This window comes from Acanthopagrus latus, chromosome 14 (genome assembly GCF_904848185.1).
Source record: "Acanthopagrus latus isolate v.2019 chromosome 14, fAcaLat1.1, whole genome shotgun sequence".
NCBI classification, from domain to species: Eukaryota; Metazoa; Chordata; class Actinopteri; order Spariformes; family Sparidae; genus Acanthopagrus; species Acanthopagrus latus.
The window spans coordinates 17,734,949-17,762,392 of record NC_051052.1 but is presented as its reverse complement, the minus strand read 5'-3'; the positions used below and the strand labels follow the sequence as shown (position 1 = coordinate 17,762,392).

Genomic DNA, 27,444 nt, shown 5'->3' with positions numbered 1-27,444 from the left:
AAAGGTCCAGTGTGTAGGATGCAGAGGCTCTATTGGCAGAAATATTGAATGTTGTAATTATTGTTTTATCAGTGTATATTCACTGGAAACCAAGGATTTTTGTGTTTTTGTTACCTTAGAATTTGCTTATTCGATATTTTGAGTGAGCCTGTCCTCTTTCACGTTGTCCGCCATGTTTCTACTGTAGACCTGAATGGACAAAACTCAACAGGGGCTCAAGAAAGACACACTTTTAAGCTAATTTTAACTAGTGGCCGGACTGTTTAATTACAACATCAGGCCCTAAAAGACCCATAAGCTGTGAAAGAAGCGTCTGTAAAATGGTGGATGTACTTTTTTCTGCCATCTGGGTTATTTTGGGCTTCATTCCACTTAACACCTTTCATAATATGGATGTGACTCCGGCTCCAAGGCTGTGTCCAGGTTCTCATTAAAACATCCATGTTGGGAGGGGGAGGAGGAGGTGAGGGGTATTCAGTTGGTCATTAGTTTCAACTAGACGGCACTAAATCCTACACACTGGATCTTTAAGGGCAGCGCAGGGGGGGAAAGAAAGCATCATTATGCATGTGCAAGTAAGTTAACAGTACATAGCCTTTTCTCTATTTGCTATGTTGATTTTTTTCTTATTACTCACGTGTAAGTAGAAGCTGAGTCAATGTTCTGTCTTAGATGCATTGAATTTAATTTCATATGGCTTAACGTAAAAAAATATACATAACATTTATAAATGTTTGAGTGAATGTGTAACGTTTGTAATAATTGATTATAATTCCCTGAATTTGTAAGTGGTGACAAAACATACAATAAGTTTGGATAAATTGAGATTTGATTTTCATCTCTGTACCATCTGCGCAGCCGCTAATCTCCATCCTCTTTCGTTTTCTGCTGCTAACCCCGTCAAGCTTTCTGTCCTCCGAGCTATTTGCACATGACACATCACAGTCGATTTGCTAGTTGTGAACAGGGATTTCTTTTTTTAACCTGTAACTTCACATTTAAGAAGCTATAAAATGCTCCTGGCCCTGGAAGTAAGCCTGGGTTAGATTGCTACTGTAGGCACGAAGCTAGTTAGCTGTAAATGCTAACGTTTGCAGCGTGACCTCGAGGAGAGCAAAGCTTGACAGCCCTGCTGTTGTGCCTACTGATGGTTGCTAAACTATTTTTTGATAGTTTCTTCAAATATAATTAAGATATTGACATCCCTTTATAAAAATTTCATTATGTTCTTACAGCCAATTTGTAAAATAGAATTTGGAGCCTAAATATCGAATCGTTCATGAGGGATATTTGCAGCGTTATAGAAGCAATAAAGGGATTAATACCGTATGCTTCAAGTTCTATTTGTGATTTCTGGCTCCCGACTAGCTTTTTACACTGGTTGCAGGGGTGCACCTAACTCTTTCATAGACGTGCGCCCAATATCACATTCCATTTCTTTCTCAAATGACGCCTGTTGACAGGAATAAAGGTGAAAAAAAATTCTTCACTTCTACATTTAAATTACAGCACACAGAGCAAGAAATTTCAGTTAAAAAAAATGTTTTTAGAGGTTTTATTTAAAATTGAATAAAAATATCAGGTGTACCAGTGCGACCAATGAAAACGCCCAGTCGGACATCACAGATTTTTGGGCACATGTGCGTCCAAAGCCCTGTTTTTATGCTCTGAATTTCATCTGCTGTGTTTGTCAGGTGTTTAGAAACACATTTAAAGTTATTTCCAACACATGTGATTTGACCTCTCTGTACATATGCGTGCTACATGTATCTGCTACATCTGAGAGTCCCATTGACGTCCCTTGTAGGTAACAATGGCTGGTTAATGGCCGTTTTTTACACGTCGTTGACAGTTGCGACTGATGTATTTTAAGAGCGACTCACCCAGCCCTTGTTGTCGCTAAATTACCTGCATTCTTCAGCTACTGACTGTTGTTATCGAGCAAATGTTTTCATGGCAATGAGCAGTGCAGCCCTTTAGTTTTGCGCCATTTCAATGTAAAATGCTAACTCACTAAAGAGCTCTTAGGGCCAGAAAAAAATGTTGCTCAACGTATTGAGAGTGATACAGCTTCAAGTGAATTGCTGAGGACTTCTTGCAGCGAGGCCTGCCATTCATATGGTCTGTGTAAATGAAGCCTTTCTGAGAATTTCAAAGCAGATGTATGAAAAACAAACCCTTGAATTGAGTGACAGTGAGTGCTGTGCATAGCCAGCTCTGTAGAGCACTTGAAAAATCAGAGTTCAAGATGAGTGAATGAAAACAATTTGAACAAAAACCTGCGTGAACACGACAGAAACGAGTCGGGATGAATTTAATTTTCATACAACATGCTCACGAGAGACTCAACACACCTTCCCAGCAACTCTTAACAAACGTCTGGTTTCTTACAGAGGTGCTGTCGTCACTCTACCTGTGAGCCTCAAGGTGTCTGTGGAGGTTTGGGTGAAGGACACGAGGCTTGACTCTCAAAGCTTGCTGCTCTGCCCGGCCACTGCAAGGTAAATATCACAAAACACAACACGTTATAGAGGCTTTGCCGTCCTTTTGTGGTATCAGAGCAGGTTATTAGTCTAATCCTCAGGATGTACTGTGATCATAGGCAAAAGAGTTGCATTAGTGCAGCAGAGCCAGATCATCACACAGGGGATGTGGCAAGAAATATAGAATTTTTTATTAAACTGTTACAGTGATAATTTGTCCTCAGTTGACAGGAGAGTCGGGTCAGTTGGGTTGTTATGTTTTCACAGCATAAAAGACGAATTTAACTCTGTAACTGCGTGTGATTTGTATGCCATGACGAGGTCTTACATTTTGTGCGCGGTCTTAAAGGAATGCTTCGCCTGTAAATGAATAATTCAAGGAATGTGGGGTGAAGTTTTCTAGTCCACAAAACATTTCTGGAGCTTCACGGCAAGACACCATTTTCCTAAATGACTGGAAGTAGATGGGGAGAATAAAGCACACATGGCTCCTGACAGCTCGCCCGGCAGAATCGTATCTTTACTTTAGTCTCTAAGCCACATGTACCAAAACAAGCTCTTTTCCCCCGTCTTCCTTAAAATCGTTTCAAGAATATCTGCATCCAAACGGAACTTTGTAAAAAACTCGACATGCTGTAGTTCAGATTTCAGGCCTATAGGTGGCGCTTGAAATTCACCAAAAACGGAGAAGAGATGGAGCTTGCGCATGAAGCTTGGGCGCTGTAAACAAACAGTAGAAGGAGAAACCGAAGACAACAAGAAGAAGATGAAAATGGCTAGTTGTTTGTCCATAATCCTTTTTTGCTCAGCGTAGTCAACATTTTGTCCTAGTAACCCTAATAGGCATGTTGTCCGCCATTGTTGTTGCTGTTGTTGTTGAGACGGCGTGGGGTTAAAAGGTCAAACGATTCAAAACACGTGCGTTTACACACAAAAGCGTTTCCATGTGGACGGCCCCTCAGTGCTCATCCCGTCTGACGGTGGTGCACAAGCTCGACAGTCTTTTTTAGTCAGTTTTCAATTTCAATTTCTGAAGTCTCCATCTACTCCAGTTGTTTCGGAGAATGTCTCAGTGCTGTTTGGCTGTGAAGCCTCAGAAATTTTTCACCCAGTTTTCCACCAGCATGAGGAAATGCAGACAATGACTCAATCCTTTAAACACACTGCCAACAAAATCTATCTTTCGGTATGAATCCCAGCCGCCCCCCCTTTGTGGGCCTGAGTCTGTGCTCCTGTCGTCAGCTTGGATTCAAGGCAGTTACAATGAATTCCAGCATGTTGCACAGATGGAGAGAAAGAGATAAAGCTGCATCCACCTTCACACACTCACAAAAACTACCAAAACATTGTTAGCGACAGGATCCTCTTCTGTTTATGCATGCTCCGTATGTTTCAGACACTCTCATGAAGACGCGTAGCTTCCATTTCAAACCAAACACAAAACCCTTTTGTACTTTTCTGAGCAGATGTCAGTCTATAAATTGCCCCGTAATAGCTGTCGGATTTTCTGAACCTGCTGTGTGATTGTAATGTTTTCGAGCATGTTTCTGATAGTGTTACCATTGAATGCTACATTTTGCACAGCAGCAATTTTCCCCAAGAGGAGATATATAATCCAAGTTGACTGTCTTCCCCTCTCCTTATTACAGCACAGTGTTTAGCTGCAGAGGACATGGGGTTTTGCCTATGATGACAGTTGTAAACAAAGCACATGAAGTAGTTTTACCACTAAAAAATGAGTAATCACCTGTTTTTTCCTATTCGTCAGATGAAGAGTAGAGGAAAAGAGGAAGAAACATTGATAACATGTAAAATATGAAATTGCATTGTGCCTCTCAGTATTTACACGTTACGTTATTAAAGGGTAACTCCACCAATTTTGCACAGTAAAAGTGTGTTCACAGGTGTTGGGGAGCTTAAAGTCCTTTTGTGGCTCCAGAGGAAGCTTCTCTCCAGTGATGTAACTCAGTGGCTAAATTGCATTGTGGGTAATGTAGGCGTCAGGTTTTGAAGGAAGAAGAATGCAATATTTCTGGTTCTGCTTTGATCGTTTGTTTTCAAACTGTGTCCGCAATGCTAGTGGACTGCTGCCTATATTACCCACAATGCAATTTAGCTACCGAGTGACATCACTGGGGGCAATTTATCAGATTACAAGCATGCTTCTTCTGTAGCTACAAAAGGCTTTATTATGCTATTTTCACATGTGCAGTAGAACGCCCCAAGACCTGTAAACACACTTTAATGTGTAAAACTGGTGGAGCTACCCTTTAACTAACCAACTATACCAAAGAATCCAAGAGTCAGTTGGCAAAGCTGGCAACTTCTCTATGAAGACATGACATCTGAGATGCTGAGTTTAGGCACCTTGTTCTGCTACGTATTAACCCACTTCTCTGTATATCTCTTTTTGATTTAAATTACATGTACCTGAAACGGTACTGCAGCACCTTTGAGAAACCAAAGCTGCCTGTTTTCCCTTCAAAGCTCATCTGCAATATCTGTATTGAACCTAAAGCGATTAAACTAATATCTATATTCTCAGATGACTCTTGGCAAAACAGCCAAAATCTCAAAATGTCCCTTCAAGCAATTTTGTTGTTGTAGTTTTGTTTTGTTTTGTTTTGTTTTTTTGGTAATTGTCACAGAAAAGTTCCTCGACTTTTTTAGAAAGACTAGATGGGACTAAACCCATTTTCATCTGGATTTGTATGTCTTCATGTATCCAAAACTTATATGAATATATATGAATATGTTCAGTAAAAGTAAGTCATGAGAAAAACAACTGCTGATGAAATATTTTAAAATATATATTTTTGAAAATAAATGGTGACATTCAACCTCAATTTTTGCCTTTTTTGTTAAGTTTTCCATCAGATTTCATTCTCAAGTGTTTTCTGAGATTCATAACAAAAACAGCTACGCTGCTGATTTAGGTTTTTAAAAAGAAATCCAAAGGTTAAAAAAACCCAACAATATTAAACACATAAAGGAAACTAATTAACTAAAGCCTCAACGGGACGGAGCTGGGATCAATGTGACATTCAGGAGCTTCTGCAAAGCTCTGTAAACATGAGACTGTACCTCTCCCAGAGCGTGCCAGTGTGTGATGGGCTTCCGTGGGTAAGCCAACATTTCGTTCCAGTGATCTCGTCCAAGACCCTCAGCATCCGGCCCGGTGTGACACACGCCGATCACCTCATTGTGTCCGACCCTGTTGGTCGTGAAACACACGTTAACACACATTCGGATGCACACAATGAAGCAGTCCGCGAGCCAACATAAAAATCAAGACCACGCTGAGCAAGAAAATGATCATTTCACCGATCTGAACACAATTACAAACCTTCTGAAAGATTTAGGACTGGTGCTGTAGTTCAGCACATACTGCATGTACAGTTCTTACTGACTGCTTCACTCACCGATCGTAATCCATCACCATGATGGACAGACTGACTTGTTCCACGTTCTCCGGGGGAATGTCGAAGATGATGGCCTCGTTGTACGACGGGTTGAGTGTGCTTTTCTTGGTGGTTGTTTTTCGCTTCTTTAACCTCCGTCCATCACATATCAGGTAAACCTTCACATAAGGGTCTGGGAGACACGACAGCTGACATTTAATAATATGTTCAGTTGTTTATAGGTAGGAAATTACAGTTTGATAGGATGTTCTCAACAGAAACTAACACGAAGGGAAGAGCCGCCATTAACAGGTGTGCAAAAGTTTTATGAAATACTAAAAATGTCCTTTTTTGACTTCAATAATTTGTCCCCCACCCCGGCTTCTCTCGGTCCCCATTTCCATTCTAAGTGGCCTCCCGCTGTCTCGTTTCAGCTAAGTTTGATTTATGGCTCAGCATGTGCTTTTGATGTGAGGCACATCTTATTTGCTGTCGGGTTACCTGAGGAGCCTGTGATGTCCATGGCTTTGAGGTTTCTGCATTTGATGACTGTTAGGGTCATTCTCCCTGCTGTGGGGAGGTAGCACAACGAGTACATGATCTCTCCCAGGTCGATGCTCTCCTGGAGGTGAAAGAGGGGGAGACATTGTGTCCGTTTTTAAAATGCTCTCACCGCTTTGTGTGCAGCAAAAAATGCCACGACAAAGAAACACACAGGTGAGGAAATTGAGGAGATTGGATTTTGTTAAGTGGTGCTTAACGATGTATTAGCATGGCGTGGCTGGCTGTTGTGATACTTCAATGACGCTGGAAATGGCAGTGGAAATAGCCACCTCTGCCCACAAATGTTCGAAATGCTCACACACACTTAAAGAATGAAAAACCCAACCAATATAAATCCAGAAGTATTGGCAGAGGAGTTACAGGAGGTATAACAACTTAAATCTTATCCATCAACCATGTCAGCATAATTTACATTCTTTATATTGTGGATTAGCTCACGTCATGTGAAAGCAGCAGACTGTTGTGGCTAATTTTGTAAGTACCTTTCTCTATTTCTCATGGCTGCACATTCACATAGATGACGGAAATGTTCATGACTCTCTAATGTAATGATGTAAAATCCTCTAAAGAGTTTTGGCAATGGATCTGCAATAAGTAATATCTACAATTTACAATATACAATAGCCTTATTAGCCCCGGGATGGGTGGAAAAATGAATATCCATCGTGACATACAGCACATAATGATGGACGATGAGTCTCCACTTGCTTTTAACAAATAAGGAAGGAGCGGTTTACAGCCTCTGCTGCAGTCAGCCACAGGGGAGCTGTAGAGATGTTCAGGCTTCAATCTTGGGGAGCTGTTACAGCGTCCATCTTTATACATGTCACAGGCCTAACCTCTATCTTGTGAGCCTGTCTTAGCCTCTTCATCTTGTATGTACTGTTACAGAACAGTATTAAAAGCATACCAGAGAGTGGCCTCGCCCTGTATTACCTCGCTCCATCCTCGGCACTCTTCTGGTAAAAAGGTTAAAGAGCCTTTTGTAGACGACTATTTCACACTGAAACTCTTGTCAAAGACATTGACAACAACAATGTTTAAAATCTATTATTAGCTTTTCAACCTTTTTGCCAGAGAAGCACCTTGGAATTTATTTCTTTTCATAACTAATGTGTTTCCTACCAAAGAGCACCTTCAGAGACATAAAGAATCACCTCCAGTCGTTCTGTACGTGAAACTGAACATGCGGCTCTTTCTGTTGCTTTCAATAAAGCCCACGGAGGGCTACTGTATACTGAGTAAACCATGATCAGCATTCGTGTAGGAGTGAAATGCATTGTGGGCTAAATGACCACATCTTTCTTGAGAACGAGTTCATGTGAGGAGACACGATCTACTGATTACTGAACACGCTGCTCGTATAAATACTTTATAAAGTTTAAACGTATCACAGCTCGGTTCATGTATCATATTGTGTTTAGATAATTTCATTCTGTTGCTATAATTAGTGAAGAATACCGAGCAGTTTGTGGAAAATGTGCGTGGGCGTCTGGCTGATGAAGTGCATTTCCCCGAAGAATTATGCAGTGTTTGGGAGATGCTGCCGCTTTTGTGGAACGTCATTGATGAATCGAGGCTCTCAGGAGTGAATCAGTGCAATGCTTCATGTTTAGACCTTTCTAAAAAAAAAAAAAGTGTCTTTTTTCGTTCTGGCGCTTACGTGGCATCGGTGTGAGGACTTGGACGGCGTGTAAGTGCGAACGGCAACTCACCGTAGTCGCCGCGTGAATGTCCTTCCACACGACCGCCTCTCTGGAGAGGTCGGAGAGTTCAAAGAGGTTGTCCACCACCACCTCGCCAATCATATCATGGCTGGTGAAGCGGTCGAAGTCGTAGACGCTGAAGTGCAGCTTGCGGTTGCACAGCTCGTCGTACACCACGGGGAAACAGAAGGTCTCGTCAAACATGGGGTTCAGGTTCTTGCGGTGGACGCGCGTCTGGAACTTCTTCTTCCTCTCCGGCAGCAGGTAGATCTTCACGTACGGGTCGGAGGTGCCCGTGAAGTCTTTGGCGGGCAGGTCCAAGGCCTTGAGGATTCTCACCACCAACGCCTGCTCCTCGTAGTCGTATCGCAGCGAGAAGCTGAGCTTTCCGCAGGTCTCCACGGGCCCTTTGGCCTCGTCCTCCGAGTCCACAGATTTCTGCTTGTAGAGTTCGGGTTTTATCCTTCCGATGCTCGCTGTCGACGACTGTCGCAGCGGCACCGTGTCCATGGTGAAGTCAAAGCTGGTGACATTCATCTGGCGAGGCAGGTGGCGCCGGAATGAATTGTGCCTGTTGAAAAGGGTAAAGGGCATCGGGTAAATGTCTCGAGCGTCACAGTTATGCATGAGTGGCTCTGTTATGATGGGCGTTAACGGTTTGTCAGGAGAGAGGTGCAACTACGAAGCATGATGCATAATAACGTGACGCTCACGGAACGTGTTTTGACATATTACAGTCTGTTAGTATAGCTCAAAGTCTTCAGGGATAGAAGCACAAAAATCTAGAACAGACACAGAAATATTCACTGAACAAACACCTGGTATGTCCGAGGCCTCAGGTGGCTTCAAGGCTCAACAGTAATGACTCCGAGGGATATCCTTCAGTGTGCTTGATGCATTTCGGTGAGTAAAACCACTTGTTCCCGACCTCCGTCCAACCTGAGCCCTTTCTATTGTTGAGTGAACTGATGACCCCTGTTTAAGTGACTTATTTTAAGGGATATGTCAGATTGTAGTCCAACCGTAACAATAGCAGCACAGGACAACAGATTAAGTGTGCTGTAACACCATCGGGATATATTCTGAGCAGATTATTCCCTGTGATTTCTTTTTAATAAAGTTTTCATCCACCCGTAATGTCAAGGAGGCCTCACCATCCCCCAAGAAGGTTTGGTGACCCCTAGTGGGGGTGAAACTTCTTACATTAACCTGGCTAATCATATGATACACATGTTGTCCTTGAGAAGCAGGTAAAGGTGCCTAAAGGTTTTGTAGACAACCCAAGGAAAAATTCACAACACAGCTGAATTTACCAGTACCAGACAATCAAATCAAAAGGTGCATGGGGGGTAAAACTGAACCACTTCCTCCACTTTGTCTCCATCGACTGTGATTTGAGAAAAATGACAACCCATCTCCAGCGTTCACATTTAAGCACCGAATGCCGGAGGAATCACCTGTACGCTGCAAATTTCTGTGAAGTTGATATCTTGCGGGAAAGAAAGGAAAAAAAAGAAGAAGAGGGAAAAAAAAAAAGCCTGCGGTGTTTGACTCCCCAATCTTGTCACCTAGCAACAAGCCCTTCTTTCTGACAGCCAGACAATCACAGCGATCTGACAGCTGTGGCACAGATGATATGGCACAGGATGCACGGCTGAAAATTAATAAATGCTACACTCAAGTGTTGTAACACACGGAAGGCTGCGCGTTGTCTGGGAGCAGGGACGGACCACAAATCACAGAAGATAACAACTGTTTGTCTTTGCACCCTGTGTGAAGTTGTATTATTCACTTTTAAGACTCTTTAAACCACAACATCCACTCAATCCACCGGGGATTACACTAAATCCACCACTAACACCTGAGACATAACCATGATTTTATTGCTTTCACTGATCAATAATGTCCTCATGAGCTTGAACAGAGAAGTTGGAGGCAAGGCGACTTCACTGAAATTCAGAAAGTTTTGTTTTTTTGTTGTTGTCCAAAAACTGGTGCTACCTACAGAGAACCTGAGGGGCAACGTGATTGATCAACGATGATGATTTGATCTAAATTGCTTTCTCTACTGTGTTTTTTTTTGTTTTTTTTGTAGCAGTATCATTTTTCTAATTAACAACATGTTTTTTCTCTTGCCAAAGCTTTTTTCTCTAATAGCTTTCACAGATAAACGAAATTAAAAAAATCTGAAACCTTTTTTAGCCACCAGTTCTCAAGTCATAACACAGGAGAGAAAACAATTTTAGACGAGACTCAGAATAAAAAAAAAATAAAAAAGAATCCTCACTTGCCGTCGGGGCTTCTGTGGATACCTAATCACAATGTTTAAAAATGAAAAATGACTCAATGATAAGATTAAGAGCTCATTATACTTGTGCAAAGTAGTTTGTCTCATTTAGACGGATAAGAAACTAAATCTTGCCCTCAAAATAATTGGTGAAGAATCACCAGTCGTGATTAATATCATGTGCTGACTGTTTACTGTCAAGGAGGGCCAACATTTCTTTGCCGTCCATAAATTAAAGCTGACACAAGCTGATAAAAAATGATTAAGTAGTTACCCATAATGGGTTTCCTTGTAATATATCATAGTAAACTAAATATTTGGGGGTTTTGGACTGCAACCAAAGCAGTTTGAAGATGTCACTTTCTGTCATTTTGCAGTACAAACAATAAACGGACAATCATTAGTTGCAGCCCAAACACTGGCATAATTGGTCTGCTGGTAAATACAGCTCAAAGAAAAACTAAGTTAGAAAAGCCATCATCTCTTACAACCAGTCAGTACTGTCTAATAATTGACTCTGAAGATACAGAACCTAGTTGAAAATGTCAAGATGATATCTATCTTCTCTTTGTTGTTGTACCTTGAAGCAACGTTACAAAAATTGACATTTTGTGGGCAAATCCCATGTCTTTAACAATATGTCAGTCATAATGTAGGTGCTGACTACAAAACTCATCACTCAACACTGTACCATCAAGATGATGTTGATAAGATAAGATAAGGTTTAAAAAAAAAAAAGTAACAATGTTGCTTTAAGATGAAAAATAAGCAACAGAGCTGTAAAAGGTTTAATTTTGTAGACTGAGGCAGAATATCACCAGAGTAACCAACAACTGCTAGCTATCCATCTAGCTAATTAGCACATGACTCATTTAGCCATGGAGCCAGCGCCCCTAGTTTTGTCTGGACTGGGACCTCGGATCACTATGGATACTGAACCGGGACTGAACACAGCAACCGAGATGGACTGAGGTCAGTTCAACAACAGTATGGAGGCGATTTACAGCATCTCTGACCACGACTCTGACCTCTGGGATGACAAGGTCCAGTAAGTGAGGACGAGAGAGGAGTGACAGAGTCAGATTTCCACATTTTCACATCTTGCTCAGTGAAAATTGAGGATTTTATCAATCAAACCTGAGGCGATGTGGAAAGACAGATCAAGACTGTTTTTATGAGTTAATGTCTCGTTCGAATGAGGTGTTTTACAATGTGTTAACGAGGCAGCTTGTCTTAGTTTGTTGAAAGGGCGAAACAGTTATTTTTTCTGTTTACTAAGGAAAATCTAAGTTTCAAATCCTGATATTTTAATGTATATTTACTACCCCATTGTCAGTATGAGACAGCACAGGCTGGGGTTAGCTGGTTAGCACACTAACTTCAATACTCATCTTTTAACATTTCTTTTAAACATTTCAGACAAAAATTCTGGTTTTATCTTTCAAATCGCTCCATTAAGCCACTAACACTGGCTCTGAAGCAGTATTCGGTCTTGAGCTGGGAGTTTTTTGCACGCTGTAGGTGTTATTGACATTTTATTGTAATTCTAAGGAGAAATAATCCATCCACATCAGGAGTCCCTGTCAGAGGAGGAGGTGGAAGGAACGAGACAGTAGGCGTTGTAATCTTTACTCCGACCTTTCGGCCTCTCTGGTGGGTGTATAATTTATGAATACCTCAGTCTCCGTATAATTTAATTAACGAACCTAGCGACAAACCAAAGCTACTGTCACTAACCCTTCCTGTGAGAAAGTGAGCGCAGCTGCCTGGTGCGTCCCACCACAATCCCAACCTTCCACCATGACAGCTTCCACCCCACAGCACTGCTAATTATGGACAGCGTAGTTAAAACACAGTGCTGGGAAACAAAGAGGACCAAGAGCTGGTTGTTTAATTACTGGGGTTGCTTCCCGCCGTTACCATAGCAGCTTGAATCACACGTACAAGCGATTACAGGGTTGGAACTGAAGCGTGGAGACGTATACCGACGATCCTACAGGAGGTTGGGGGGAGCAGGGGGGCTTTTTTCTGGTCAGGAAAGGCACAATGCAACATGTGCAACGGCGTTTCAAGGTCACCAGCCAGTCCCTGACACGTGCCAGACCACCTCAAGGGCAGTGGCCCCTCTGTCACGAACTATCAGGACCTGTAGGCTTTGGTTTGTGTGTCTGTGGGTTCAGAAATGCTGCCATTGTGCCCTCATTGTAAGCATGTGTGGGGGGGGGGGGGGGGAAATAAGCCTGTCACCACTATTTTGTCTTCAGAGGAGGGAGGGGATGTGACTGCAGCGGGTTCATGTGAGGTACCTGGAGGAGGAGGTTGGCTCGGTGGTCTGCCTCTGGATCTTAGCCTGCTGGCTGAGCTTCTCCCTCAGGGCGGTCTGCACCTCGGCGGGGATGTCCGGAGACGTCTGGCTGATCTTCATGGCCGCCTCCAGGAGCTTCACAGTGCTCCGCCCGTTCACCTTCATCTCCAGCGGGTACTTCTTCTCCACCTCAGCCACTTTGCACTCGGTGACCGGCGGCGATGCAGTCGGAGGCATGTCGGGGAATCCCACGTGGAGGCCATTTTCGACATGGGTTGGCAGAGCCTTGCTCCTCCAAATGGGCCAGCACAGCTTCCAAAAGACAAAGAGAGAGACTACCAACAGGGCGAGGCCACAGAAACCCACGACCACAGCAAGGAGACTAATAGAGATGTCTACATGTCACCCATAGAGGAGGACAGGGACACATAAAGAAGCAAGCGAGGGACGAAATATGACAGACAAACATGCAAAGGAGAGGGAGAGAAAGGGAGAGAAAGCAAGCTGTAAGAAAGAAGGGGCACCTGTTTGATAAAAGCAGGACAATATAAAGTCATAAAAGCTCCTCGGCATCAACATCTGCTCCTGACATTTCCCTTCTAATCAATATCTAAATGCCATGAATTCCTATAAATGCAGCTTTTCAACGTGCAGAATGGGGGAAAAACAGACAGAGAGAGATGCAGGATAATCACTTCAGCTCAGTCTATTTCCCACCTGTTGCTATTTCATCAGTCTGCTCTGCTGCAGCAAAGATGCGTAACAGGTAGAGAAACACTTCCACAACTGTTCAACGCGATACGATAAGTTTGAACAAGTGAGAGCTGATGTTTACTTTCTCCTACTACATGCATTTCTTTCACGGGAACCATTCAAATCCATGAATTTGAGTAAAAAAATAAAAATGACTTTGTTCCATTTACCTGCGTGTCCTTTACCTGGTATGTTGCTCTCCAGCGGGAATATATCCGAGCATTTCTCCCGGTCAACGTGCCCCGTGAGACAAAGTTCCGTAACGATCTGGAGAGCCCTTTGGCACAAGGTGATGCTGTCCTCCGTCCGGACACTCATGTCTCTCCTGTTAAGCCATTGCACGCCGGAGGAGCCAGGAGGGCGGCGGTTCATCTGGACACCTCTGTTCTATGCGCCGCAGCGGCGGGAGACAGCAGCAGGGAGGCGCGCTGCGTCCTGATCCATATCCAGTGCGCACCGAGGGACGACTGGCCGTGCGCGCTCGCTGCGGTGGAATAACAGGCGGCGGGGCGGCGGGGCGCTGGAGCCCAGCCCTCCACACGTCCAATAGCAGTGCGCACCAGTTTGCTAGATGGTCCTGACAGTTGGTGGCAGTAACGGGATTACTTTTTCTAGTAATGAGTAGTTTGTCCCCGCCTTTCCTCCCAACACATGCTCCAGTCCTCCCATCCCCCAGCCAGTCTTTGTCCCATGTGACCCCGAGGAGTGTAGCAAGTGATGCAAGAGGGAGAATAGATGGACTGCGTTTATTTTTTTCTATTCTGGAAACCTTTACAGTCTCTTTAAGAGACCCATTTGTCATTGTCCTCTCAGTACTCGAAGTAGAGCCACATGATTACAGCTGTTAATGCTTAAGAAATAATATATTTTTGTAGATTTGTGCAGTTAGTACATACACTTAAAGGAACATTTCAGCCCAAAAAGGAAAATTCACTCATTGTCTTCTCCATGAAAAGCCAGGTGAAGTTTCATCATCTTGCAAAAAATGTTTGGAGCTTTGCAGCAAAACAGCGATGCAGCGTTCTCCTTAACAACTGAAGTGGACGGGGAGTTGTGTAATATGTAACAAAACAACAGAAAAAAAAAAAATAAAATGGTGAATCAAAGTTCAAAATAGATTTGAAAAGACAAAGTGACTATTGTTGGCATTCTGCTAAGCTAAAAGCGTTAGCATGCATCCTGTTTTAAGTGGATGCACAAGCTCTGGTGATGATATGTTGATGATTTCAGCTTCAAAAAGGTGTAATTTATGTCTTTTCATATCAGATCATCTTTTCCAATTCACCTGACTTACTAATTGCAGGAGATGAACATGAACTCCAACGGTTTTGTTCTGTATATTCTGTATAAAGTGTCAGAATTGAGTATCTTTGATTTCGTCTCCCAGTTTTCCCAGTATAATTTCACACTCACCCTCGCTTGACCTGACGATTATCACGCCATGAGCCTACAGATGATATACCACCCAAACACTAAATGTGAATTATTTGACAAAGTCTTATCAGCAGGCTGCAGAGGTGGTGTAACTACATGGCGGAGGCCGCTGTAACACATCTGAACGACTAATTATTCCGTCTGAAAAGGAGAGTCATAATTCATCGCTCTTAAAATCAATTTAATTTAATGTTTTTCACACAATTATTATTGCCCTTTGAGACACTGTGTAATTACTCACAGCTTGTTCTCTTCATATTTCATAGTGAAGTATAAGTATGGCCATTTCTTTTAATTTCTTGCATCATATAACCATGGCGACGCGTGCTTGACAAATCACAAACTCTACTGTTAGCTCACCGGCTTCAGCCACTGCAGGACTGTCGTAGAATTTGGGTTACTTGAACTTTATGGAAACAGGGATGAAAACGATTCCGGGATCTGTCCCTTGATGGGATAATTTGGTCAATTCTGGGCTGAGACCAATCCTCCATCTAAGTTTAGTAGATATCTGTAACAGTTTTTCTGTAATCCTGCTGACAATCCAACCAATAACCAACCAACCAACCAACAAATCAACTAACAAACCAACCAATGGATACGGGCAAACACATAACCTCCTTGGTGGATATAGTAAGGTCTGTTGTAACTTTAATAGCATTAATAAATGGGCTAAATATTGCTGAATGTAATCATTCTTGGCTTCTTTTTGAGGGAGAAGTAAAATGTCATCGATGAGCCACCAACAGAGAAAAATGGTTCATACTTGAATGTCTCTGTGAGAACTTCAATCGAATGTGTTTTATTCACAACCACAGCAACTGCAGAAAACGCATAGTGAGTTCAAGGATTTTCTGTCACCGTCACAACTCGCGACATTAACACAGAGCTCCTGCGGTGTTGCCTCCTCTGCAGGAGCTCCGTCCTTACAGCCTGTATTTCCGATATTCACCATACACTTCATGACATGTAGCCACGGGAACCTGGAAGTCGGGAAAAAGAGAGAAAAGCTGCATTGAAAGAGTTTCAAGCCGACGGTTCCTCCAGTACCTCACCAGAACAGAACAGGGAAGACAGACCGTTGGAATGGCCCATAAAGAAATGTGCAGTTTTAACTTATCTGTGGTTTTGAAGAATCACACGTAAAATTCATTCTGCAGAAATAGCTTGTTTTGTGTGACCAAGAGCCTAAAAACAAAGATATTCAACTTAAAACGATGTAAAACAGAGGAAAGCAGATAACGATAACAATGCAGAAACTAGAAGTATCGAATGTTTGGCTGGAATCTTTCACCAAAACAATGTTTGCTGATAGACTAATCTGCTAATGGCATAGACACTGATGGTTCACTGGTGCCCAGGACCAAACAGGGTCAGAAGGTCCCTTTCATTTTTTCACAGTGAGCAATACATCCTCATAAAGGTGCCACTTTTCCACTCTAGCTTGTTTCTGATTACTGATTACCATCTCACAAAATAAAATGTTCCAGTGTGTCACAGTTTTGAGGCTTGTGCCCAGCGCTGTTGTAACTCATGAGGCCAAAACCGTAAAAACAGTTTGGCAGACCTCCTGAATCAGACACTAACCAACAGAAGGGCCAAATAATCGACTGCTGTACCGAACTGGATTGCCGACGCAGAGTCAATTTAACATCATGCAATTGATATGAACCGCGTGCAGCCAGCAGTTTGGCAGTCTGGACTGTGTGGATTATAATCGTTTAACAGGACGATGGGCTTCAGGACACGATAATTGAAACATCTGCTTGCCTGCTGTGGCATTCTGCAGTCGCGGATAACTCCACTCTCCGTGTAATGACGACCTTTTGTCGCACTTGTTTGTATTCAACACAACTGGTGCATCACTTTGTCCACAGAATGCTTTACCTCCCATGGCGGCTTATTTCCAACTCCCAAATGTTCTTATTTTGAGAGACGCGAATAAAAGCGTCTGGCATAGACAACAGTAAATAAATTGAGAGGCGTCCTTCTGTGTATCTCCAGACTGGCATTGTGAAGGGACGTAAACAGCATTTTTGTGCCGCGGCCGAGCCTGCTGGGACGTTGGAAGTCCTGCTCGAATATCAACTCCACTCGAAAATGCCTTCTAAATGGCAGTTATAGGTTACTAATTGGGAGAGCCGAACGGTGGGAACGCCAGATGATTAAAGGTTAGTTTGTGATTATGTTAATGCCAGCGTGGTAACACAAAAGTAATCACTGCCCACACCGTCTGAACTGCCCCGTTGTTATTTAGTCCCAAACACAAAGAAATAAGCAGAACATTTGGAACACCTAATATGCCTTTTAGCGACGTGAGTTCGCAGGACTGATTGAAATTACAATTACGTCGGCTTTGAATCATAATATAACTGCTGGTGGAAAAAAAGTGGGTTTATTCTTGTTTTAGGACCTACAAGAACACCCTGGGAGCAAAAACCCTCTTACATAAAGGATTGGTTAAAAAAAAGCTTTAATTCAGGAGTTGTTTTTATTATCGATTGTCCAGTTGATGTTAAAATGAAATTGTTACGTCATGTTTTATGTTGAAAGAGTTGCCTCGTGTGTCACGTTTTACTTGTTCACTTCCTGTCTTTGTCTTTTTCCCAACTGGTTTCTGTGATTTGTGTCGTCCCCCCCTCACGTTTTTTTCCAGTGGTTTTCTGTTTTTTTTTTAGTTTTGTATTCTTATTTTTTTTCGATTTCTTCAGTCTGGTTGTGCTATCAGCTTTTTTTATTACCTGCATTTTGGGTTTTGGACTCCGGCTTTGTTAACAAAACTCACCTTAAAGGTCCTGTTTGTAAGAAAAGTAGATTTTTGAGTCTCATTCCAAAGTATTTGATGAGTTCGGAGTTAGTCGTTAAGGAGTAAGAGGATCATAGAGACACACTGCTGCTTGTATTATTCCTGTAATAATCGTATTATCCTCAGTCGCAGTCAGCAAATACTTACTAACGTTGCTATCAGTTCTTGAATCACTCATACAGACTCATTTTTGTAACAAACTAGGTAGAAGAAACCAAGATGAATCTGTTTCAGCTCCCTCTCAGGATGGTGATTTGTTCACACTTCATCAGTTCACCCTCCATCGTTAATCCCAGATCACCCAGATGCCTCGAGAGCACCGCACAAGATGTTTGTCTGAGACTGTCAGCCGCATCAGCAAAGTGCCTACTAATGACATGTTGCGTTCAAGTAATGAAGTGGGCGTAAGAATTGTAACTTTTGTCCATCGGGAGAAAAGGAGGTGTGACAGTGTTTCCAGGTGGCTGGACTGATTGACGAAACGTTGCCGTGACTCACTCGTCTCGCTCTCTCGCTCTCGCCACCGGTTGATTTAACGTGATTCGCTGTTCGCACATACCAAACTTACACAAAGTGCCAATGTAATATGGTCGGTAACCTTCTGTCTTATTTAACCTTTGGCAGAATTGTTTATGGTTTTTATGCTTGCAAAGCTCATGGAATAGAAATTGCCTCCCAGTAATCAAGAAGAAGATTAAAACATCTCAAACTTTGCTCTCAGCTTTGGAAAATAACCACAATTTCCACACTTTCCTGCTGGCAATCCAGACAACTGACTAAACCCCAGATTCACTAGATTTAACAAGGGTATTGTTGTAAAAAGTGAGGAATACTAAACACATGAATTAGCATTTAATGGGAGATTGTTAAGCTTTGAGAATTGTGCTTCCACTTACAATATCCAGCCCAAGGCTAAACACAACCGAACACAGAGCGAGTCTTTAACAGATTTTCACAGCGTGATGCCGCCGGCGGAGACACTTTGTGAGCCGAGCTGTTGCAGGAAAGGTTATATCTCTTTTTCGAAACTTTACTTGTGTTTACCTCTGTCTGAGTGTCAAATGTCACGGTAAATGCCACCGGAGAGGCCGCCGAGATGCCAGCCTCAAAGAGTTCATATCTCTGACAGAGGAGGTACAAAATGTTCAGCTTCTTGTACTTGCACCTGAAGATTATAAGGAGCAGAGTTCTTCAAAGTTATCAAGCAGAGAAAATATAGGAAGAAACACCGTCTGTCTTCCAGTGTTTTAACAACAGCAGGTTCTCTGGCGTCGACAAACTAACTCCAGATTCAAAAAGAAATGTGTTTCACCATCGTCCGTGTTATGTTGTTGTGATATTTCAGTGCGAGCAGGCGGCTGAGGAGCCTGGTGGCGACAGACACGCTTTAAGAACATGATGTGTTACATTGGCTGACATTAAGAGAGGCTGCCAGTGAGAAATGATTAAATCATTAACATTCATGAGCGGGAACATGGGTGGCTTCCAGCACGCTGTGCCGCTGCCTCAAACAAAACACAGCCAGCACAACACAGAGATTACTGCGGTAATTGAGTATTTTGGAGACAACGAGACCATCATCAGAAAACTGGATGCATCAGCACAGCCTGGAGAAGAGAGCTGGTCCTCTGTGAATGTCAAGCACACTGGTAGAAAAGAGAATCACAAAGAAACAACTCGGTCACACAGCGCTCGTCTCTCCAGGCGAGATGTGTGAGGCTGGATCCATTTGTCACTTAACAGTTTAATGACACCCCGGCTGACCCGCGTGGCACCCTCCGAAAAAGACTGTTTTGTGTTTGATTATTGTCACAACACTTGAAGCTACAGAAGAGCTGGGAGTGCAGATTTTAAAAGCCTCTGCAACAGAGACAGAGACTAATTTGTGATGTTTACATACTCCAGAGAGTGGCGTCTCCACTTTCAATATCAATATAGCGCTTTGACTGGGAGATGAAAATATATAGTTTTTACCTCTCATGAGGAAAAGAGACACTTTGATGTTCTGCACTCAGTTTTTTTAGTGGCCTCGCGCTGAAAAAGTGATGAAAGTACACTCAAAGACGCCAGTGTCGACATTAAATTAGTTTTATTTTAGAGTTGTCTGATGTTGACACGATGCAGTGCTTGAATAAATGATTCACTGGTAGCTCCAGGAGATCAGATACATAAAAATGGTACGTTAGGAACGTTATTAGTTGGTGGTGGCAAGGGTTCAAGTTATAATGTGAGTTTTATAGGAGTATCTCAAATTACTAACCAGAATTAATGTTAGGGCAGAGACAAACAAACAGGATAAAAGCCAAATGTGTGTTTGTCAGAGAGGGAGAGCCAGTGACTAAATGTTTTTCAAGTGACCGGATCTCAAAGGAAAGAAAACTATTCATGTATAATATTTGCCGAATTAACAAGAGGGCCTAAATAGTTTAGAATTTGTTGTATGCAGCATTTCTCCAACATTACACAGTTTTTCCTAACGCCAAAGTCTCAAAATTTAGTGTTTTTTTAAGGGAGTCTGGTGGCTTTCCCCACTTTGTTCTCCCAAGAACTTACCGAATGTGTAAAAATTCATGTTTACCATCAACAGGTTTTATTAAATTTAGTGTAAATGATCAACAGGAACAGTGTGCTCAAACAGCTGCTGGGACCTGCAACGCACATGAAAAAACAAACTAAATCTTACCAAGGCAAGAATCATCTTAATGCAGTTTTGCTGTTTTTAATGCCGATTTTATAAGAAGGCACTGATGAATTAAACGTTGCAGTGGCTGTCTCAGAAAGTTTGTTAAGTTTCTCCTCATGATGCAACAACTCTTAAAATCACACATCTTGTAAGGGAGCCTGGTATATTGCTCTTACTAGTGACTTAACTTCATTACCGAGACATTGTTGATATAAAAGTACAGATTATTAACCAAACACCTGCAGTGCGTCATGGCCCGTTGTAATAAAGCGTGACGACTGAAAGCGTCTTCTTTTAAGCGTTTGACGCGGTGAAGGTCAAAGTGATCAAACAATCGATGTTGCCAAAAAGAGGTCGCAACACATTTAGCGGCTTCCTGTTCAAGAAAAAAAAAAAGTCTTTGTTGGCAGTTAACCTGTTAAAAAGACATCTTTCATTCCCCTCATGGAGCAGGTCTGATTTAATCACAGATTTCCTAATGGCTCTGCAGTTTAATTAGGCCATTTAAAGGTTAACTGCCAGGTCTGCACTCGCATCCGCAGCGGTCAGGCATCTTTCATCGCCGTGCTCCCTCTGCAGCAGTCCAATCAGCTCCACATGCCCGTATGGAAAAATATATACGTGGCGCCTATTTTCACATTATGTTTTTAAATAAATAATGGCGGTCACACAGCTTACAGCCACGCTGCACATGGATCCCTGCAGTCGTTCGTCGCAGCAGGTTTGTATGGAGGCTCTCATGTTCTGTCCTTCCACTTTGTGCCACATGGATTCAAAGTCAAACTCCCATTTTTAGCATGTAAATGTGCAGCTTCGACATGAGAAAGACATATTTTTTCCGAGTATTTTACCTCTTTTAACTGTCTTCTGTGGACATGTCGTCAAAGTCTTTCGGGAAACCCTGAGCTCCCAAAATGATGAAGACGCGTCCTTTATAAGCACAAATCCTCACTGTTGCTCGTAAGCTAAAGTGTTAGCACCAACACATCACAACTGCTTGCCTAATAATTAAGTCACATACACAACGTCCATGATGCCCTAAAAATGTTTTACTATACTTCAAAAATTAGCTTCTTTGCTAACTCACACTCATTCACAGCTTATCAGTTGTTCGATGGCATCGTTCACCATAAATAAGCTGCACCAGGTTTACAGCAGGTAATGTTGAAGCTTTACGGTGCTTGATTCTGTGACAATCCTCAGTATGAAATAATAAGTCAAACCCTCCGTCTCTTCATCTCTGTTTCACACTGGTGCACACACTCACAATCTCGCCGTGGACACACTCGGGCAAGCGGTGACTGATCACGCTGAGAGCGCCTCACTGGGATGTTCGGAACAATTACCTCTGCCTCGCTGCCACTCAGGACCCCTCAGGTGAAGTCATTATCTTAACCAGAGGCTGCTCACTACAGTCACAATTAATTCACATTACAGTGGAGCCTGGACCACCAGGGCCAGCTAGATGCATGGCTCCAATTATGCTCATTACTGGACGAGGAAAGGTCCTGGAAAAAGGGACGTTTCATAAAAGCTCTTTTGGGAGGTGCAGAGCGGCGGTGGAGGAAGTGTTCAGCTCCTTTACTTAATTAAAAGTGCCACGCTGTGACAATACTTCACGACAAGTACAAGTCCTGCATTCAGACACATGCAGGGGAGTAAAAAAAACAACATCTACCTCTGAGAGTTCAGAGAAACTAAGAACAGACTGTTTCTCTCTTCTAACAGCAACATATTTTGTTCATGTTCTGATGAGTTTTCTCTTCTCGCTGCCGCCGCATTTAATTCTCTCAGCGTGGGAAAACCAATCAGTGAATCTTAGGGAAAAAAATGTGGCATTCAAACAGGTGGCCTGACTTTGTATTAAACGTATGCGCAGCACAGCTTGTATCTATTTTAAGATAAAAGGACAGTAGGAAGGTGCTGCACCTGCCTCCTGCATCCTGCTGAGAGTCGGTTTCCCACCATGTTGCAGATCGTTCATGTTCCTCAGCAAACATAATGAAATAAAAGTCATTACCTACGAACTCAATAGATGTGAGCTCAGTATGTTTCTGCAAAACCACAGGTTCAAGTTCAGTTGTCTTTGTGTTGCAGCTTGGGTTGAATTTTTTATTTCTTTCTTGTCACAGCAGCGCCGTGTTTCCGCTCCGCTTCAGATGAGGCACAATAACCGATTGGCTAGGGTGAGAAAAGCACCACGGTTTGCCTTATAAAAGCCAGTTTTGGTTGCCATGATCACAGATGGAGAGTTTTGACACCACAAAAACAGCTGGAAACGTCCGCAGGTCTCTTCAAAAACATCCGCTGGCGTGACTCAGATCCTGTCGGCAGAGACGAAGTTATTCACACTGATTTTTCAAGACGAAAATCTTCACTGTAGCTGCTAAGTTAAAAGCGTTAGTGCAAATCCCATCAGAAGTGGGTGTGTGAGTTAATGGCATGTCAAGCTGTGTCGCTCTCTCACTGTCCACTCTTTTTAGCTTCCTCTTCTTCCTCCTCTTCCTCCTCCTCTCTTTTCATTCAGGCTCCCTTTTGATGGATGCCCTGGGACCATCTCCCTCTCCCGCTGCCTCACATATTGACAGATATGGATCGTCATACTGGATCATTGGCTCTCCTCTCTTTTCACTATCTCCTTATATCTGTATTTCTGTAAAAATGTGATGTATCTCTGTTTTACTGCTAATTATCATGCGTGATCCCGCCCTCTTCCAGGTCACTGCAGTGGAGAGAAGGTCATGTGGGTCGGACGCCACTTGTCATCGCTTCGGCCTGCTCGGTCGTCTCCTGGATCCTCACACTTTATATATATGATATATACATTTATTTCCCAGTTTAAAGCTTTTCAAAGCAGTTTTGGATTGAGATGGATGAGCTGTGTGGAGCCGTTTCATTCATTTCTTCTTTATTTTATTTGTTTTACTTTTTCTAAAACCAGGCTCCGTCTACTTCTGTTGTTTAGGAGAAAACGCTGCACCTCCGGTTTGCTGTGAAATGTTTTTGTGGACAACGAAACTTCACCTGACTTCCCGTTGACATGAGGGTGAGCACATAATGACTGACTTCTCACTTTTGGGCGGACTGCTCCTTTAACAGACTCCTTGTCAATTAAAAGATCCGTTCTTTCAGGCTGCAGGGTGTGTGAACGAGGCTTTTCTCTCCGGGGACTCCCTCAAGATATGTAGATCCATCTGAATGTCAATGAATGTGATGAATGTTAAAATAGACAGTTTTAACTCCACAGTTGTCAAACATTTACGTATTACACATTATACTTACATACATATAGAGCATCATCTGCATTCCACCTATCGCAACCCCACAGGAGACTGGCTGACAAACCAGGAGTGGAATAATAACAAATATTGTGAAATGATAAATAAATGAAGCAATAAACAAGATGTAGATTCTGCAGACGTCACGGTGATCCTTGCAGTACATTAACACATTAGTCCAGGAGCGGCTGCCGTGCTGTTTTTAATGTATTACCTGAGCTTGGAGTCGTGTGCAGAGCCTCTCCTGCGTCAAATGAACCGTGACCTCCTCAACCAAGCGGCTACACGGGGGGGAAGGAAGCTAGATTTTTAAAAAATATTTAGTCTGAGACCTTCCTCAGCACCCAGGATGATACGTTTGTGTCTTACTGGCACATAATTAGATTTTCTGTAGTCGTGCTTTTTTTAATGTAGAGTGGACGTGCTGAAAGCAAGAGGGAAATTTGTCAGCCGTGTCCTGCTTTTCACTCCGTACCAATCTTTTCTTTCACTGTACACTCAATATGAAATATCAAGGCTGACCTCGGGCCTCTGTAATCATTATAATCATCGGCTGTCTGCAGTTGTATCTCTCTGATTAAAGCCACTGCATCAGCGAGGGGTTAGACAAAGTTTACCACCGTTTTTTTTTTTTTTTCCCCCAAGTGTTTTGCACTTAAACCTGCGGCTCATGGTCGCTGCAGCCTCACGAGGTAAAAGAACACAAAGACTTTGTGTGTTTTGGCTTGTATCATCAGAAAAACTGGACAAATTAACCGGCGATAGAAGGTATTCGCTCTTTCCCTCCCACAGCCAGGCGACTGTGTGCCTTTGCATCTAATGTATTCTCTTTCAGACGAACCAATCAATAACCGCGCTCGCTCCTACCAGGGGGACGGGAATTAGACATGTTGCTATATAATTCATGGCATTTGATTTTTTTCTTTTTCTTTTTTTTTTTTTCATGTCTCACCTCCTGCTATTCTCTCACCCTTTGCTCTCTCCAAATATCACTCGGGAGAAAACAAGGCCCACATTCGAACGCCGCGCTGCATCAATTATAAATTCATAGATTGATGTGAAAAGGTGCGTTATCATTTTCTGCAGGTCTCTCCGGCTCGTATCTTCTTGGTAAAAGTGACACGTGAGTTTATTTCTCCCGTCTCCATGTGGGGGGAAACCACCTTCCTCCTCCAGACATTACTCCAGCAGACATCCACAATCCAGCGGCGCTATGTTTGATTGAGCTGTTGTCATGGTTACCGGGATTGTTCGATGGGTAACGGGATGAACCGGAGAGACTCTCCCCGCTTCTTGTAGAGCTATAATTAAACACGACTTAGAGCGAAACCGCAGCGTTAATCTGTCTCGGTGGCGCTCGTGGATATTGCAGAGATTTGGAGAGTGCGTGTCAAGTGTGATCCTCGGGAGAATGAGGGGCGACGGCGTGCAAGGATGAGCGGTGTGATAACCTCAAATCAGCCAAAACAACATGCATCAGTTGTTCCCGATCATTAAATGCACGATTTGATCTGCTTGGTCAAACATCCACGCTCTAATCTGGCCAATTTAAGCAACTCCGGGTGGAAGAAGAACATGTATTTTTTGCCAAACACGGCTCCTTGTTCAGATAATCCCCTAAAACAAAGACAATCACTCTGTTCATTTGTTCCACGCGACCACGTGCTTCCTCCTCCCCAAATAGCTGGAGACAAATCTCCTGAGAGGCGAGCAGACGAGACAGGAACACATAATCCCCGATAAAGTCACAAGGCCTCGACAACTTTATTAGAATCCAGAGGAACGTTTGACAGAACTCTGCCGACAAACCAAACTAACACGCGCTGGAAAAGATGGCGGCACTGAACGACTTCGTTGTCCGTCTCCACCGACTGGACGCTGCGTGAATTATACTTAGACTCCACGCCTCCCCCGTTTACAACACAACTGTGAATGAGCGTCCTCCGAGGACGTTTTCAAAGTTGTTGTTTTTTCCACGGTGTTATGAAAGATAACGAGGCACAACATCAGCCAGGTGGTTATTAATACAAGGCGAAGCTGAGATGCACAGTGGCGGTTACATAAGAGCGCGTCCACGTTATGTAACACCTGTTGAGCAGCACCTGCTGTGAAGGATACACATCTTTTCACTCAGATAATCACCGCAAGTCTTCTGACAGTGACAAACTGAGGTGAGGTTGACTGCTCGAGGCTTTATTATCTGTTTCTCAGCTCTTATGTGAGTCTGGAGTGCGGCAGAGGAGAGATTAAAGACTTATCCAGTGTTTAATCAATTCATAAACTGAAGAGGTTTGTCAAACTATAAATGCAAATAAAGAAAATACAATCTAAATATGATTAAGATTACAGTTAATATTTCAGCTATCTTATTACAAGATAACAAAAAAAAGGTTCAGGCACAAAAAATGCTTGCTTAGGTTTTGGAAGAGATCATTAAATGATGGTTACGTTCAGTCTCGGTACCTTTCGTAAGGTGACAAAACATGAGCAACGCAACGTAGGTGATGTAACTCAACACACAAATACACCCGAAACTGAAACTCAGGCCACTAAAACTCTAAAGATCTGCTTCAGAATTAATTTTAACAACATTTAAATCACGATATTTACAGCCAACGCCTGTAAAGCTTATCTCATATCTTCATTATATCTGCTAAGCTAAAAGCATTAGCGAGAATCGAGCGAGTTAATTACATCTTTTGGAATCAATTTGGGATCTCAGGTCTTCCAGAGACTTGGCGAGCTGTATGGATCCATATAGATTTTTGCTGGTTGTTTGTTGACATTTTAAAACAAGTGCTGATTTACTTCAGGGTGTTTAAGGAGAACGCTGCGACACTGTTTGGCTGTGAAGCTCCAGAAATGTGACAAAACTTCACCTGGCTGTCCATCAGCAGGACTGTGAGCAGATAATGACTGCATTTTCATTTTTGGGTGATTAGTAATTACACATTTAGTCATTCATCTCACCACACCAACAGCAGTTTTTGATTCTTGCCTCAAACCAACACTTCAGTCTATGAAACAACCAAATAAAGGACACACTGGATGAAACTAAAACCCAGTCTTGCCTCCAGCTTGGACCTCTTGCAGGCAGGCGATGATCCTATCTGGCTGTCTGCAGCCTCTCCAGGGGTGAGCTGCAGAGATAGCGTGCCTATAGGGAGAAACTGCTCATCAGCACATCACCTGGGACAAAAGGCCAAAGAGGGAGATGGGGATAACGCTGTTGTGTAATCACAGCTAACAGAGACACCGCTCGGGTCTCGGTCTATCTCTCTTTTTATCGGAGTAGATTATCAGACTCGGGATAATGGTTTTGGGGGGAATGGATGGGGCAGGGATGTAAAAGCTGGCGATGTGGATTGTCAGGCTCTTCTTTATTTCAGGCTTTTTATGGGGGCAGAGGTTTGAGAAGTGAGAGGCAGAAATAGCACGGACAGAAAGGTGATGTACCCATGCTGCCAAAGAAACAAGTTTTTGATGAATGCAGATCAGATAACTGTCCAGATTTGATGCTGTTCTGGAAGGACATTTGAAAAACTCAAGTTTAGCCACAAATAGCCTCTCTCTCCTGTCCTGGCAGGTGTGATGAGAAACTTTACCCAAGCAGCACCGTGTCCTCTATCGTCAGTTTGATCAAAAAATCCAATTTGTGTCTATCGAGCAGTCGAATCTGTCCAACTTACCCAATAGTGTGACTTGAATCTAACTTTTTGGATCCTAAAACTCAATCTACAGAAG

At 42.8% G+C, this 27,444-nt stretch overlaps 1 protein-coding gene and 1 long non-coding RNA gene across 4 annotated transcripts; one reads left to right on the top strand and one right to left on the bottom strand.

Moving 5' to 3' along the window:
- Window positions 1-617: 617 nt before the first annotated feature.
- syt10 (synaptotagmin X) lies at window positions 618-14,146 on the bottom strand. Of its 3 annotated transcripts, XM_037122321.1 has the most exons (8): window positions 13,670-14,146; window positions 12,748-13,141; window positions 8,164-8,725; window positions 6,386-6,506; window positions 5,906-6,077; window positions 5,568-5,697; window positions 4,231-4,240; window positions 618-2,494 (listed from the first exon to the last, which is right to left on the bottom strand). In XM_037122321.1, the coding sequence occupies exons 1-8, from the start codon at window positions 13,869-13,871 to the stop codon at window positions 2,469-2,471; spliced, it is 1,617 nt and encodes a 538-aa protein (XP_036978216.1). In that variant the 5' UTR covers window positions 13,872-14,146; the 3' UTR covers window positions 618-2,468. The 3 variants fall into 3 exon arrangements, with proteins under 3 accessions (XP_036978216.1, XP_036978215.1, XP_036978214.1); XM_037122320.1 differs by lacking the exon at window positions 4,231-4,240 and having other exon boundaries at window positions 13,685-14,143; XM_037122319.1 differs by lacking the exon at window positions 4,231-4,240 and having other exon boundaries at window positions 13,670-14,142.
- On the top strand, window positions 2,388-23,841 carry LOC119032786. Its single transcript, XR_005079033.1, has 3 exons — window positions 2,388-2,501; window positions 23,388-23,468; window positions 23,555-23,841. It is a non-coding gene; the product is annotated as an uncharacterized LOC119032786 (long non-coding RNA).
- The last annotated feature ends 3,603 nt before the right edge of the window (window positions 23,842-27,444 follow it).